Source organism: Anas acuta, chromosome 16 (genome assembly GCF_963932015.1).
Source record: "Anas acuta chromosome 16, bAnaAcu1.1, whole genome shotgun sequence".
NCBI classification, from domain to species: Eukaryota; Metazoa; Chordata; class Aves; order Anseriformes; family Anatidae; genus Anas; species Anas acuta.
The window spans coordinates 9,188,588-9,201,454 of NC_088994.1; the positions used below are offsets into that span (position 1 = coordinate 9,188,588).

At 42.2% G+C, this 12,867-nt stretch overlaps 1 protein-coding gene across 1 annotated transcript; it reads right to left on the reverse strand.

The window, feature by feature from the left end:
• Positions 1–594: 594 nt before the first annotated feature.
• On the reverse strand, positions 595–10,950 carry ZFP64 (ZFP64 zinc finger protein). Its single transcript, XM_068700203.1, has 6 exons — positions 10,749–10,950; positions 10,142–10,381; positions 8,672–8,833; positions 7,396–7,458; positions 6,531–6,782; positions 595–2,627 (listed from the first exon to the last, which is right to left on the reverse strand). The coding sequence occupies exons 1-6, from the start codon at positions 10,801–10,803 to the stop codon at positions 1,327–1,329; spliced, it is 2,073 nt and encodes a 690-aa protein (XP_068556304.1). The 5' UTR covers positions 10,804–10,950; the 3' UTR covers positions 595–1,326.
• Positions 10,951–12,867: the final 1,917 nt, after the last annotated feature.

Below are 12,867 nucleotides of genomic sequence, written 5' to 3' on the forward strand. Positions count from 1 at the left end.
AAAGTGGCCCTAGTTATATAATCTTCTCTGTAAGTTTTCCAAGCACGTAAAGCTATCATTCAATGTCTTCCACTAGCAAATACTGCGAAATTTAACTTGATTTTGATTCCCCAAGATAGAATCTCAGAGCTAGTTTTGATAAGTCTCTTTCCAGACTTCACAAGTATTAACAACTGTCCTTGGGATGCTGTCTGGCTGTGAATGATCACTCATTTTTACAGATCCAGGGACCCATAGAGCTGTCTATTTTCTCAAGCTACACATTCTGTTTTTCAACTAGATAGTAGAGTAGTGATGTTATTAATAGCTACCATTACAGGAATACTCATCAGATAGGACTATAATACTGTCTAAAAATACAGCCCAGCATTCATTCATTAATTTAGCAGTAAATGATGTGTGTGTCTATCTCATGATCCAATCTGAGTTAACGCTGGTGTTGCAAACCTCAGATTAGAATCTTTTTTTTTAATTATTATTTTTAATTGAATCAATTCAATCTTTTCTTTTTCCCCTTTAACATGAAAAGAAAAGCACTAAAATGGAATGGACTTTTTCCACCCAAGCAACATCAAAATAAAAACAAAATTTAAGTAGTGTTTGTAAAAAATATATTTGTGGTTGTTTTGATTTTTAAAACACAGGTGCCTCTGACACAGATCACTGTGCCATATACATAGTTTTTAATAGTGTTCTTGCTAACAAACTTAGTTATTACTGATGGACAAATTATTTTGTCTTCTAAAAACCATCACTTGGTCTTCTGCATCAGCATTACCAGATCAAGTGTCACATGCTACCCACTTCTACTAATATTAAGCAACAGGTCCCGTGACCTTCAGAAGGGCTCCATTATTGATCTATAAGAAACGTCTACAACCAGCCAGGTTCAGTTAATCCATACATAGCATGTAATCAAAACAGACCTCACTTAAAAATATAGCTTGGAATGGCTTGGACTATTGTCTTTTGTGTATACATGAAAGTCTGCTGTGAGGATAGTTCATCATAAGGTGAGGTTTTCTTATTTTTGCCAGCACAACGCAAGAATCCTAGTCCAGGAAGCATACTGCTTGGCAAAGCTTTCAATAGTTGCTTTGATGCTCAGATTTTATGAAGAACATAGCCTCTGATTTCAAAAGAAGCATAAATATACACAACCTCTTTGCCACATACAAGGTGTATGTTTCCACGTACAGACAAGCAGAATGCATATGTGGAAGGTATTTGGCTTTGTGGGACAAATTCTGTATTCACCTATGTTCTATGCACTTCTGCCAAAATCACCAGTGCCTCCAAGGCTGAAATTTGTTAGTTACTTTGTGACTAATCTGGTATTGAGTCTGCTGGACAAAGCAAAGCTGTGTGTGCTCCACTTTGAATGATGGAGTAGGTCTGCTTAGGGGCTTCTGTGTGAGAAGATGAGGAGAAGATAGGAGGAGGGGGAGCTGAAGTGGACACTGTGATACTCTGACCTCCATCACTAACCACAGTCACTTCTGTTGCTCCTTCTTGTATCAAAGCATTAAGGCCTTCTAAGTCAGAGCAGCTGATTCCAGAGCTGGTGATGAAAGCTTGGTTTGCTGAAGCCTCATGACTGCTGACAGGTGCAGCAGGAATCAGAGTTTGATGTAAAGCAGTTCCGTCAGTTTGGTCATGGGTTGTTAGAAGAACTGCTGGTTGTGCCACAGGCACTGCTTCGCTTTGTGATATTGGAGGTGGAGGTGGTGCCAGCAAACTGACTTGGCCCAGCAGCTGCAAGCGGCTGTTGGCTGAGAGATCTTCCTGATTCTGGCTGATTAGCGTGGGGGGCACAACATTCACCGATGCAGCCTGAACTATGCTGTTATTCTGAGGGACCTGGTGACCCACAATGATCTTGACCCTTCCCTCGTTGTATGGAGAAACCTGAGCAGCCTGAATTGGGACCTGGAGGTGACTGACAGTAATCGGGGCACTGGTCTGTCGACTGGGATCCATCTGGAGCTGTAGAACAGCCAGCTCATTATTTTTAGATCCACTGTACATACTGTGCTGCTTCTTATGACTCCTAAGAGAGTCTTCTCGGACAAAGGAAGCATCACACAAATCACACTTAAATGCCTTCTTAGCATCTAATTTGGCAACTTGCCTAGAGCCACCTTGCTTTGGCCTATCTCCTTCCTTCTTCTCCACAGTTTGCTTCTTGGTCTTGACTTTGTCTCCATGAGCTTTCCTCACATGAGTAGTCAGGTTGCTCCGCTGCTTGGTATCAAAGCTGCAGAATTCACATTTGAAAGGACGATCTTTGCAGTGAATTCGCTCATGCACTTTCAGAGCTGCCTTGTTGGAACAAGAGTAGTTGCACTCCGAGCACTTCACTGGCTGCTCAGGCTGATGAGTTCTTATGTGGTGTCGAAGGCTTGTTTTGTTTCCACACTGAAACTCACACTCTGGACACTTCAGCGTATTTTCCATGCTGTGTTTGATACGAATGTGTGATTTTAAGTTTCCTTTCATGGCGCACCGGACCTCACAGAACTCACATTTGTAAGGTTTCTCACCAGAATGCACACGCATGTGCCTCTTCAAGTCTGAGTTGATTTTAAATTTAGCAGGACACATCTGACACTGGAAAGGAGCATCTCCTGTCAACAAAAAGCACATTTCAATTAGAGATGAGACACCAAGATCCATTTTATTTCTGGGGAGACAAAAGCCCATAGTGAAACATGCACAGCCAACTTGTTGAAAATATGTTGGGAGTTTACAGGTATTTAGAATATGCAGAGGCACAGTATTTATCACCTGTTCTAATGTATCTGTGTGCTGACTTTCAAAGAGAATGCCTGCCCACACCTATAGTTTTTTTCTTTCCATATTTAGATGTTCTTAATTTCTAGTTCACTTTGTAAAACTGTACAGTATGCTCACAAAAAGCAACTGGAGTTTCTTTCTCATTTGTCCCCCTTTAGCAACAGTATGCCTCAACCAGCATTTAAAATTCGTTAAAATAAACACTAACAGCTGCTATATTTTTAAAGTCTAAGAAATCAACAGAAACACATACATGTCTCAGGTCTACAGTACAAGTGAGATTCCTAAGTTAACTTTAAGCCTAGGTAAGTTTCAGGCTACTGCAGAAACAGGCAAGTAATGGGCAACAACCTCACTGCTCAACCATACAGTCCTTATTGCCTTTCTTGTACTGACATTTATTCACATGGTGAGTTAAATTAGCTGACAAGAAAAGCTGGCCTGGTTTACTTTCTGGCCTGGTTAATTCCTTCCCCTGGCTCACGTGGCGCAGCACAAATGCTATTGCTGGCATAGAGAGAGTAGTGAAAACTTTTGTGCAGAACATGGGGAGTTGTACGGACAGAAGCCCGTATCTTGATGAGTGTCAGGTGGCTGCCAAACCACGGTGGTACTGAAGTTGTATAGAAACAGAAGAGTCAGAGATATGTAAATGTAACTGCAAGATAGAAATGGCTGAGTAATGAAACATGCATGCAAGTATGCATGAGTAAAACCACCACAGTGACTCCAGGGAGATGTGTTTATACAGAGAAATAACATGCAGCTTTTGTTTTTCCAGCATTACAGCAACTGAGATACTTGCATCATACCTATTAATATACTACAGATTCAAGAAAATCTAGTATCTGTTTGTATTCATGCGGTATCAGTTCACATTCATGCAAACAGATACATAAAATATTCATAAATGCATAATTTTTATGAGAGCAATCCTGACCCAAAACCTATTTAACTGAAAGTTAGGTCAAATTCTTAACTGCTAAAGCATGAAAAATTAACGTACTCATCTGTAAGATCGTTAGTAATCTGTTTATGTCAAGCCACCTACACAAATAACCATTTGAACACCCTAAATTTAAGCCACTGTTTTGCATTTTCTTTATTTGCGGGCTTGTGTCATACGTATGGTGAAAATAAGCTGTACATCCATCAATCTATACAGTCAATTACAGCATAAAAAAAGGACTCTTTTCTGAAGTCATCGAAAAAGATCTAGAGCAAACAGGCCAATCCTATTGAAAAACGTTCTTTACCTTTTTCTTTAAGGTAAAAATACATAGTTTTCTAAACTACTTGAGCATAAAGTTTAAAAGACTTATTTTGAAAGAGAAGAATTGTGCTCCTGAGTGCTAAGACATGCTTGGTGGAGGAAGGAGAAAGAGTGTATTTGTTTAACAAGCTTTTTCTCCTTTAAGAAAACCACAAATAGCTATTTTATAAGTTAATATTTCATACAATTCTTACAGCTATGACAATAGCTGTATAGTTTTGCATAATTTGCTTATCCAGCTACATATGTCATAGGTTTAGCTGCATATTTTTCATATCAAGTTGTGGCCTACTGTGCTAATCCATGTCTCTGTTTAATAATTGAGATACATAGTGTATTATCTATATTAAACACATTTTTATTAATGAAGATGCACTGTTTGCTCATCTGGTTTATTTTACAGTCGCAGCTGCATACTCTGCCATGAAATTTTTATCTACTTCACTGATGAAGGCATTGTATGTATTTCAATGGCTTAATTTTCACATACTGCATAGCACAATAAGAAAAAGAATTAGTAATTTTATTGAATAGAGCAATGAACATTCTGTTTACTTTAAGAGTGGTTTATTACTTGTTTCTTTACATTTCTATTCATTTATTATTAACGCTGACAGAATCAAACAAATAAAAAGAGTGTCTGATCCTGGAATTAAAATTAACAATTTTAATAGTATTTCTACTCAAATTAATAGGAAACAGCTCTTCAGATGACTAGTTCAAGTAACGTCATGTAGATGATGTGACTCTGAGCAATGTAAATTACATTCACCTCCTACAGAATGACTAATTTTATTGTAGTAAGGAATGTATTCTAGAAACCAGTCTTACTTTTCTCCTAAAATTGGCTGTGTGCATAACAGCTTTTTAACCTAAAAAGGATGAAATGATTACTGTCTAGAGTCTTGTGCCTCCTGTCGGTTAATCAAAAAAGCTTTTTTTTTTAAAAAACAAAAAGAGGATTTAATTTCAGAAAAATGGAAGGGACGAGCAAACTAAAGCCTTGCTTGAATTTCAGCATAACTTTGTTTGCTTAAGACGTAACAGAACGATTTTCTAAAAAGAAAGAAGGCAGCCTAAAACCCCTTTCCAACTATTGCAGTATTTAATGGAACAAAAATCTAACTCTACTGGGAATGCGTGAGTGTCATCATCCAGAGGTTCTCCCACAGTCAAATTCAGAGCATACCTGTCCATGTTCATAAATGCAAAGATACGCACACTCTTACGTTACATGCGGAAAACTCAACACCATATTCTGTAACTGCTGTGTTTACTAACAGCTACCTTCTCATAACACCCTGTACTATTTTGACTGACCACCACGTCTTCTTGTATAGCAACAGAAAGAGGGAAACTTGTAAAACAACTGCCTGATAATCCTGCCCGTTCCATCACAGCAGACTTGTGAAGTATAGAAGATTCTCTTCTGCTAGAGACAGATTGGTTTAACCCTCCCACCTTCACAATGCATAAGGGATTTATTTCTTTTATCTGTTTGAAATAAATCCCATCTTGCACACATCTGAACTAATGTTGTTTAGTACTTGAATTCCAAATCAGATGATGCAGGCTAGGTTCAAAGCTAATCTATTAATCAATGAACCATAACCACCTTGCAGCTAAAAATCACAGAACTAATCAAATATATAAAAGACAACACACAAACCTATACCTGGAGTAGGCGAAAAAACAACCTATAGAGAAAATTGTACAAAGACAACTGTAGAGTAGTATCTTTACAGCAAAACTCTTATAGGAACAACCTCTAAGTCAGAAGTCTAATTAAAAGGAAACCAAACAAACAGTGTAAGTATAAAACAATACAATGTTTATAAGCCTGGGGGCTAAAATGTTTTATCCACAGAACAAACATGACATGGGAAAAATATAGTTCCAACTGATCATACTCCCCTGTTAATGTCCATCAGCCTGAACGTGGAAGGCAACACAAGTTGTACCTTTTTTGACCATTCTTTAAGTTGCTAATTACTTGCAAGTTTACTAATGAGATTTAAATTAAATTACGCATCTTAAGTTTCTGATGACACAACTAGTTTAACTGTAATTTCAAAGTTCAAAAATAACCTCATTGTTTCTTAAATAGTGGACCAGACTTGAGAAACACAGATAGGACCCTACACACTCTCAAGGATCTAATTATTTATTGATTCATTAGGTTCTATTGGTTTAAGAACATCTTAACAGGCAGTTCCAAAGTCAATTTAAAAGAACAACTACCAAGAGTCAGATCTGTCTTCCAATTGCTTCTAGGTGTTTTCAGAAGAGCTGTCTTGCCCTACTAGATTACATACCCAAGAGACTGAGAGAAGCCAGATGCCTAAACGCTTCTGAGAATTCAAGTAGGCACTTCCTGGCATCTTAACACCCTGTATACCTTTTTAAAATCCTCCAAATGGCTTCCAAACTTTTACAGATCTGAATTTTGGTATAAGCTCACCTGTGTGGGATCTGAGGTGTACGGTTAGCTGACTAGAGTTGCGGCTTGCATAAGGACAGATCTGGCATTTAAAAGGACGCTCATTGGAGTGAATGCGCTGGTGCTTGTTGAGACTGCTGCTGTCAGCAGCTGCATAGTCACAGTGTTTACATTTGTAAGGCTTCACACCAGTATGGGACCGCATGTGCATCTTCAGCTTATCTTTGCGACTAAAACATTTGTTACAAACATCACATTTATGGGGCTTGTCTCCTGAAAAACAAAACAAAACACAAACAGCAGACCATCAATACATGAAGAATTTTTGCACCATAAAGATATTACTAAATAACAAACAAACAAACAAAAACCACTGAACACTTTCAAATACCAGTGTGGCTAGTTTTCAGAAACTGGATGTAGAATTTCAGCTGACAGCCAGTCAGCTAAGGCTCCAGAAGGCTACAAATGCAAGTGCAGAAAGTTGAGAAGACCTTTTGGAATTGTCTCCCCTTAGAACTCTGAATTAGTGTTTTGGGGGATAGCAGGTGAACTGTTGAAATAACTGTTAGATATCAAAGGCAACTTAAGTTTGAGCACCACCACACTGCACCCTGATAAACACACGGTCTGCATCTACAAAGTTTGACAGTGCCTTAACCTATGTAAAGTGCTCATGTTTCATAGCTGTGAGTGGTATGGCCCAGTTGGGCTGTAGCTTACCAAACAAGGCAATTCCCTAGGCACTAAGAACTAAAACTCCAGTATATACACACATGTGTATAACTTATCTGATTTATCTGTAGATGTTATTCTGTAGGAAAACTCTTTAACAGGAAGCCAGAAAGGAAACCAACCAAAAATAAAATATAGCAACTATGTAAACCTGTGTGGGTTCGCAGATGACGTTCCATATCCTTCATACCATAGGAAGTCTTGAACTGGCAACCTGACAGTAGTAAAATTAAGAAAAGAACACCATTAAATTAATGGAAAATCTACCAAAACAACAATAACAACAATATACTATGATACTAGATGAGTCCCTGGGCAACCTGATATAGTGGGTGGCGTCCCTACCTCTGGCAGGGGGGTTGGAACTAGATGATCTTTAAGGTCCCTTCCAACCTGAGCCATTCTATGATTCTGGGCATTAGGTTTCTTCTCAGTAAGATTTTCTTTAAAATTCACTATTTACAGAAAAGAACTTCCCCATCTCATTTCCTTACAACTGCTTAAAACTGGCTTACCTATGAACTTTAGTTTTCTAATGCTTCCCCAAGGAGGCAATTCCCCCTCTACATTTCCATTTTCTGTAAGTCTTTCTATAAGCTTTGAAACAAATTCTCTGCACTCTCTGACTAGGATTTGAGATGCATTTTAAAATACACGAGGGATGCAGAGGTAACTAATTAATTCCACATATGATTTCAAGTTAGTGCTACTGGGAACTTAGTTAACAGCCCACCGTTCAGGAATTCTGCCCAAACAGAAAGTGTTACAGGTTTAAAGCACACAAATGAATGCCACACATTTTAAGTGTGTCTTTCAAGTGAAGGCAAGCTAGCAAAAAAGAGCCGGCAACTTCTGTCCCCATTAATGATCGCTACTCATCTACATGGCTGTCTCCGCACATTTACTGCATATCAAATGATTTTTACTCACTAAGGTTTCCAAATACTTTGGTTCAAACTATCATCATAGAATCATAGAATGGTTTGGGTAGAAGGGACCTTAAAGGTCATCTAGTTCCAACCCCCTGCCATGGGCAGGGACATCTTTATACACAAGCTAACTGATCAGAGACAAAGCATATAATGCAAAATGCACATATAATATTTTTTGCATGCAATAACAGCAGCTGGCAAAAAGGAAACCAGACTCTGCCCTTCAACAGCAATGGCTGTATGCACAGGCCAATGTCAATATGCAAACCCACTGGAGCATCACTAGGGTATGTCACTGTATAGGACCAAAGACTAAGGACGTGCAAAATCAATAGCAAAACTACTACTGATGTCAGTGGTAGTATATTACACCCTTTGTTAGCTGCCCTCCAAGTTACATGCATCTTAAGTGCTTAAGACAGACACACCTACTTTGTATGTAACTATACCAATCCTATCAATGTTATAACGAAGACAACATAACCCACATCTTACCTGGATAGCAACAGTTTAGTTTCTTCTGTGTAAGTGAGGAAGTCGATTTTCTTGAACGTGCTTTTGGTGGTGTAGAGACGATAGCAGCAGTTGGAGGCTCACTGCTCTCGCTAGGCAGGTACGTTTGATAGCCATGTTCAAAAACAAACTCTGGTGCAGAAACTAAACACATAAAATAGTTCAGTTTGATAACATTAGCTTGTCCAGTCAGTAAAACCTTTCTAATTACTTTCCATCTCATTAACTACTCCTCTACTCTGTTTTCTTTTCCAGCAAGATTTTTCTTCCTGGCTTCTTATTAATATGGGGGAGTTGGAAAAAGAAAGGCATTTCTCTCCCTTGCTATCCTGCTATCAGATGAAAACTCTGTAAAGACCACATGAGCCATGCTGAGCTTCATATGACCCTACACAGGCCCACTTGTCTCCCTGTTTGAATCCTATCTGACTGCATTGTTAAAACATTCTGCTTCTGAAGCCTGTCCAGGTCTTCCATTAATAAAGTTCTCTTTGGTTTTCAACACTGGCTGTGCTACAGCTCAAAGGAAAGAAAAAAAAATAACATGGCTAATATTGTCAAAAAGGCATAATGTAAATAAATTAAAAAAGAATTGAAGAGTTCAGCCTCTTTCAACAATACTGTTTTTAACTATTACTCATAACGGGTAAAACTTTGTCAGGCAAAGTCGCAGCTTTTAAATCAATTAAATGTTACACCCCAAAAGGGCAGAAGGATATAATTGCCCTCATTTTAAAGATGAGTAAATATGAAGCACAAGAGTGACTCATCCAAAACCCACACTGAGTTGAGGGATTATAATACAAAAATTCCTGGAAGTGAGCCCTGAATTCATTTTGCTTCACTACTCTTTCAGATTTGTTGTCCTAATCTATCTGTACAACTTTAAAATCGAGTAATTTGAATTTTAGTAAAATCCCACAGCAAGGCAAAACAAAACAATATATAGAAGGACAAATCTTCATACATTGAACAAAACTGTAGTTTTATTTACATGTTTGCAGGATTAGGACCTTACTTCAGCCTTCACATACACAGAAATTTTGAGTAATATTTTTTCTGCCAATTACTTGTGGGAGCAATGTTAGGGAATGCAGTGTTCTCACATAAAAGGGCCTGGATTAGAGCCTGACAGCAATTCCGAGTCTGTTTCTCATCAAAGGCACTCTTAAAAAATAAAATGCATAGCAATTTGATTACTTTTCCTAAGTATTGACAATTTTAATTAGTTTGCACAACTTGGTTATACAACATTAGAGTTGTTGTAAGTGAACTCGTATCTGTTGCCACACCAACACTGAGGCTGCACACCACTCGTTTTCTTCCTTCCTTTGCACAGATGTGACAACTAACGTGTGACCAGTTTGTTCACCTTAGTGTGATGGGGACACATGTGCAGGGAGCAATGTAACGCTGCTTTGCACGAGCAAGTGCTTTGAAGCACTGCGATACCTGTGATGGTTTGGGTCTCCGAGGTGATGGTCCTGGCCGTAGTTTGTGCCTGTGTCGAGGGCACCGTTTCCTCTGACACAAACTGGACCGTGCTGGTGGCCCCGGCCGCCGCGCTTGTGAGCTGGCAACCGCTCTGCTTGTGCGCGACGAAGGCGTCGAGGTTGTTGAACTGCTGCTTGCAGATGCCACAGATGTGGATGTCCGGGGTGAGCTCCACCAGCACCGTGGTGCCTCCTGGAACTGGAACGGCAGCAGATGGGGCAGTGATTCTGTGATTCTATGATTCTAAGGAGACCGACACCGAGCGCCCGTGGCCCCCAGGGGCGGAGCTGCCCGCTGCGGCCCATGCCCATGCCCGCGGCCACGTTCCCCGCAGGCCCCGGGTCCCCTGGGGGTTCCCGCCCAGGCCCAGCCCGGGCCCCGCAGCCCCCGGGCGCTCACCCAGATTCCCGGGTTCCCCCCCAGCCAGGTTCCCGGGCTCCTCCGCTCCCGCCTCGCTTTTTACGCTACTCAGGTTTCGGGGCGTAGCCGGGCCCCGGTTCGAGCCGGCTTCCGTCTCGCGGGCCCCGGAGCGCGCATAACCCGCCCAGCGCGCTGCGCCACTTACACTGCACGGGGCCGGGGAAAGCCGGCGCCGCCCCCGCCCCGCCGCCGGGGTTCATGGCGGCGGCGAGCCCCGCACGCCGCCTCCGCCACCTGCCAAGGGCCTTATTACCGGCGGGGAACCTTCCCCCCCGCGCCTCTCAGCGGCCGAGCGGCGGCGGATGTGGAGGGGCCGAGCATGCTCAGTGGAGGCGGCGAGGCTGCGGCTGCCCTCACCTGCCGCCGCGCTCAGGGCTCCGCCATGTCAGCCCCTCATAACACCGCCGTGCTCGGCTCCTCGGGCTTTTCTTCAGCCCGATCGTTCCTGCCCCCCGTAACGGCCCGCATTGGCCTCATGAGCCCGGGCTCCGTGCCCTGATGAAGCCGCCAGTGAAGCCTTGGTGCTGAGGCGGCTGTGCTGCACAGCTGTGTCTGTGAGGCAGAGGTAGCTCGTGTGAGCCAGCCCTACCTCCTGACGAGGCCATCGTCCTGAGCCAGGCTTTTCTGTGTCTGGCAGGGCGTGTGTGAATTTGGAAACTTGAATTTTGAAATGAGGCAGGACAGGTGCTAGAATTACAGCTTGAGGTAGTCTTTAAGTTTTGGCTATCTCACTTCAGTCATGTGCCTAGTCACAGAAACTGAATATCACGAGTTGGAACGGACCGACAAGGATCATGATCCCAAGTCCTGGCTCCACACAGGACCACACAAAAATCAGGCCCTATGTCTGATAGTGTTGTCAAAATCATAGAATCATATCCTGAGTTGGAAGGGACCCACAAGGATCGTGTCCAACTCTTGGCTTCATAAAGGGTCTACCCAACAATTTAGAGCACATGGCAGAGCATAGTCCAAATGCTTCTTGAACTCCAACAGGCTTGGTGCCATGACTACGTACCTGGGGGGCCTGTGACAATGCCACCCCCGAGTAAAAAACGTTTTCCTAACTCTAGGCCTGGCACTCCCATCACAGATCCGTGCCATTCCATCAGAAGGAAAGTGGGGACCCCCAGAGGTCGCTATTGGGGCCTATCTTGTTTAATATCTTTATTGGTGACCTAAATGAGGGGATTGAGTGTACCCTCAGTAAGCTTGCAGATGACACCGAGTTGGGAGGTAGTGTTGATCTGCCTGACAGTAGGGTGGCCTCATTGCTCTCTACAATGTCCTGAAGGGAGGTTTTGATGAGGAGGGGGTCAGCCTCTTCTCTCAGATAACTAATGACAGGACTTGAGGAAATGACCACAAGTTGCGCCTGGGGAGATTTAGATTAGATAGCAGGAAAAACTTTTTCTCTCAGAGAGTGGTCAGGCACTGGAACGGCCTGCCGTTCAGTGTCACCATCCCTCGCAGTGCTTGAGAAGTGCCTAGATGAGGTGCTGTGAGATATGATTTAGTAGTCTAGTGGGTAGTATTGGTGATAGGATTGTTGGAATAGGTGGTCTTGTAGGCCCTTTCCAACTATGATTTTTGTCTGAGGGAGCAGTAGGCCGCCATGAGGCCTCTGTTCAGCCTGCTCAGCTCTGGGCTGAACAAACCAAGGGGCCTCAGCTGCTCCTCACACATCCTCTCCTCTAGACCTTTCCCCATCTGTATAGCCCTCCTTTGGGCACTCTCCAATAGTTTCGTGTCCTTCTTAAACTGTGTTGCCTCAAACTGCACACAATACTCAAAGTGAGGCCTCGCCAACGCAGAGTAGAGTGAGGCAGTCACTTTCCTTGACTGGGTAGAAGTGCCCTGCTTTGTGCATAGTGTTAGTCATCATGCAAGACCATATACTGCGAGATTGTTGATAGTTAGGACAACACTACAGTAACTTCTGAGAATGGTTGGATGGTTATCATCACAAGAAAGCCATCCTCCACTTCTACATGTCCTGTTTTACAGGCCGTTTGTACTCCCCAGGCCCTCACCTGCCCTTCAGTCATGTTCACCACAAATCTCAAAGACAAACCTAACTTAATATCATTTATACTGCCCAATAAAAATCTGATGCCCACTGAAGTTACTGGAAAACCTCTTCATTTGCATGGATTTCTGGATGTAGGCCTAAATGTCCATTACAGGCAGTCAGTGTTCCGTGTACTTAGAGCTGTAGAAAACTTTCCTCTAAAATGACACCATTTTTAGGGGGAGTGGGGTGG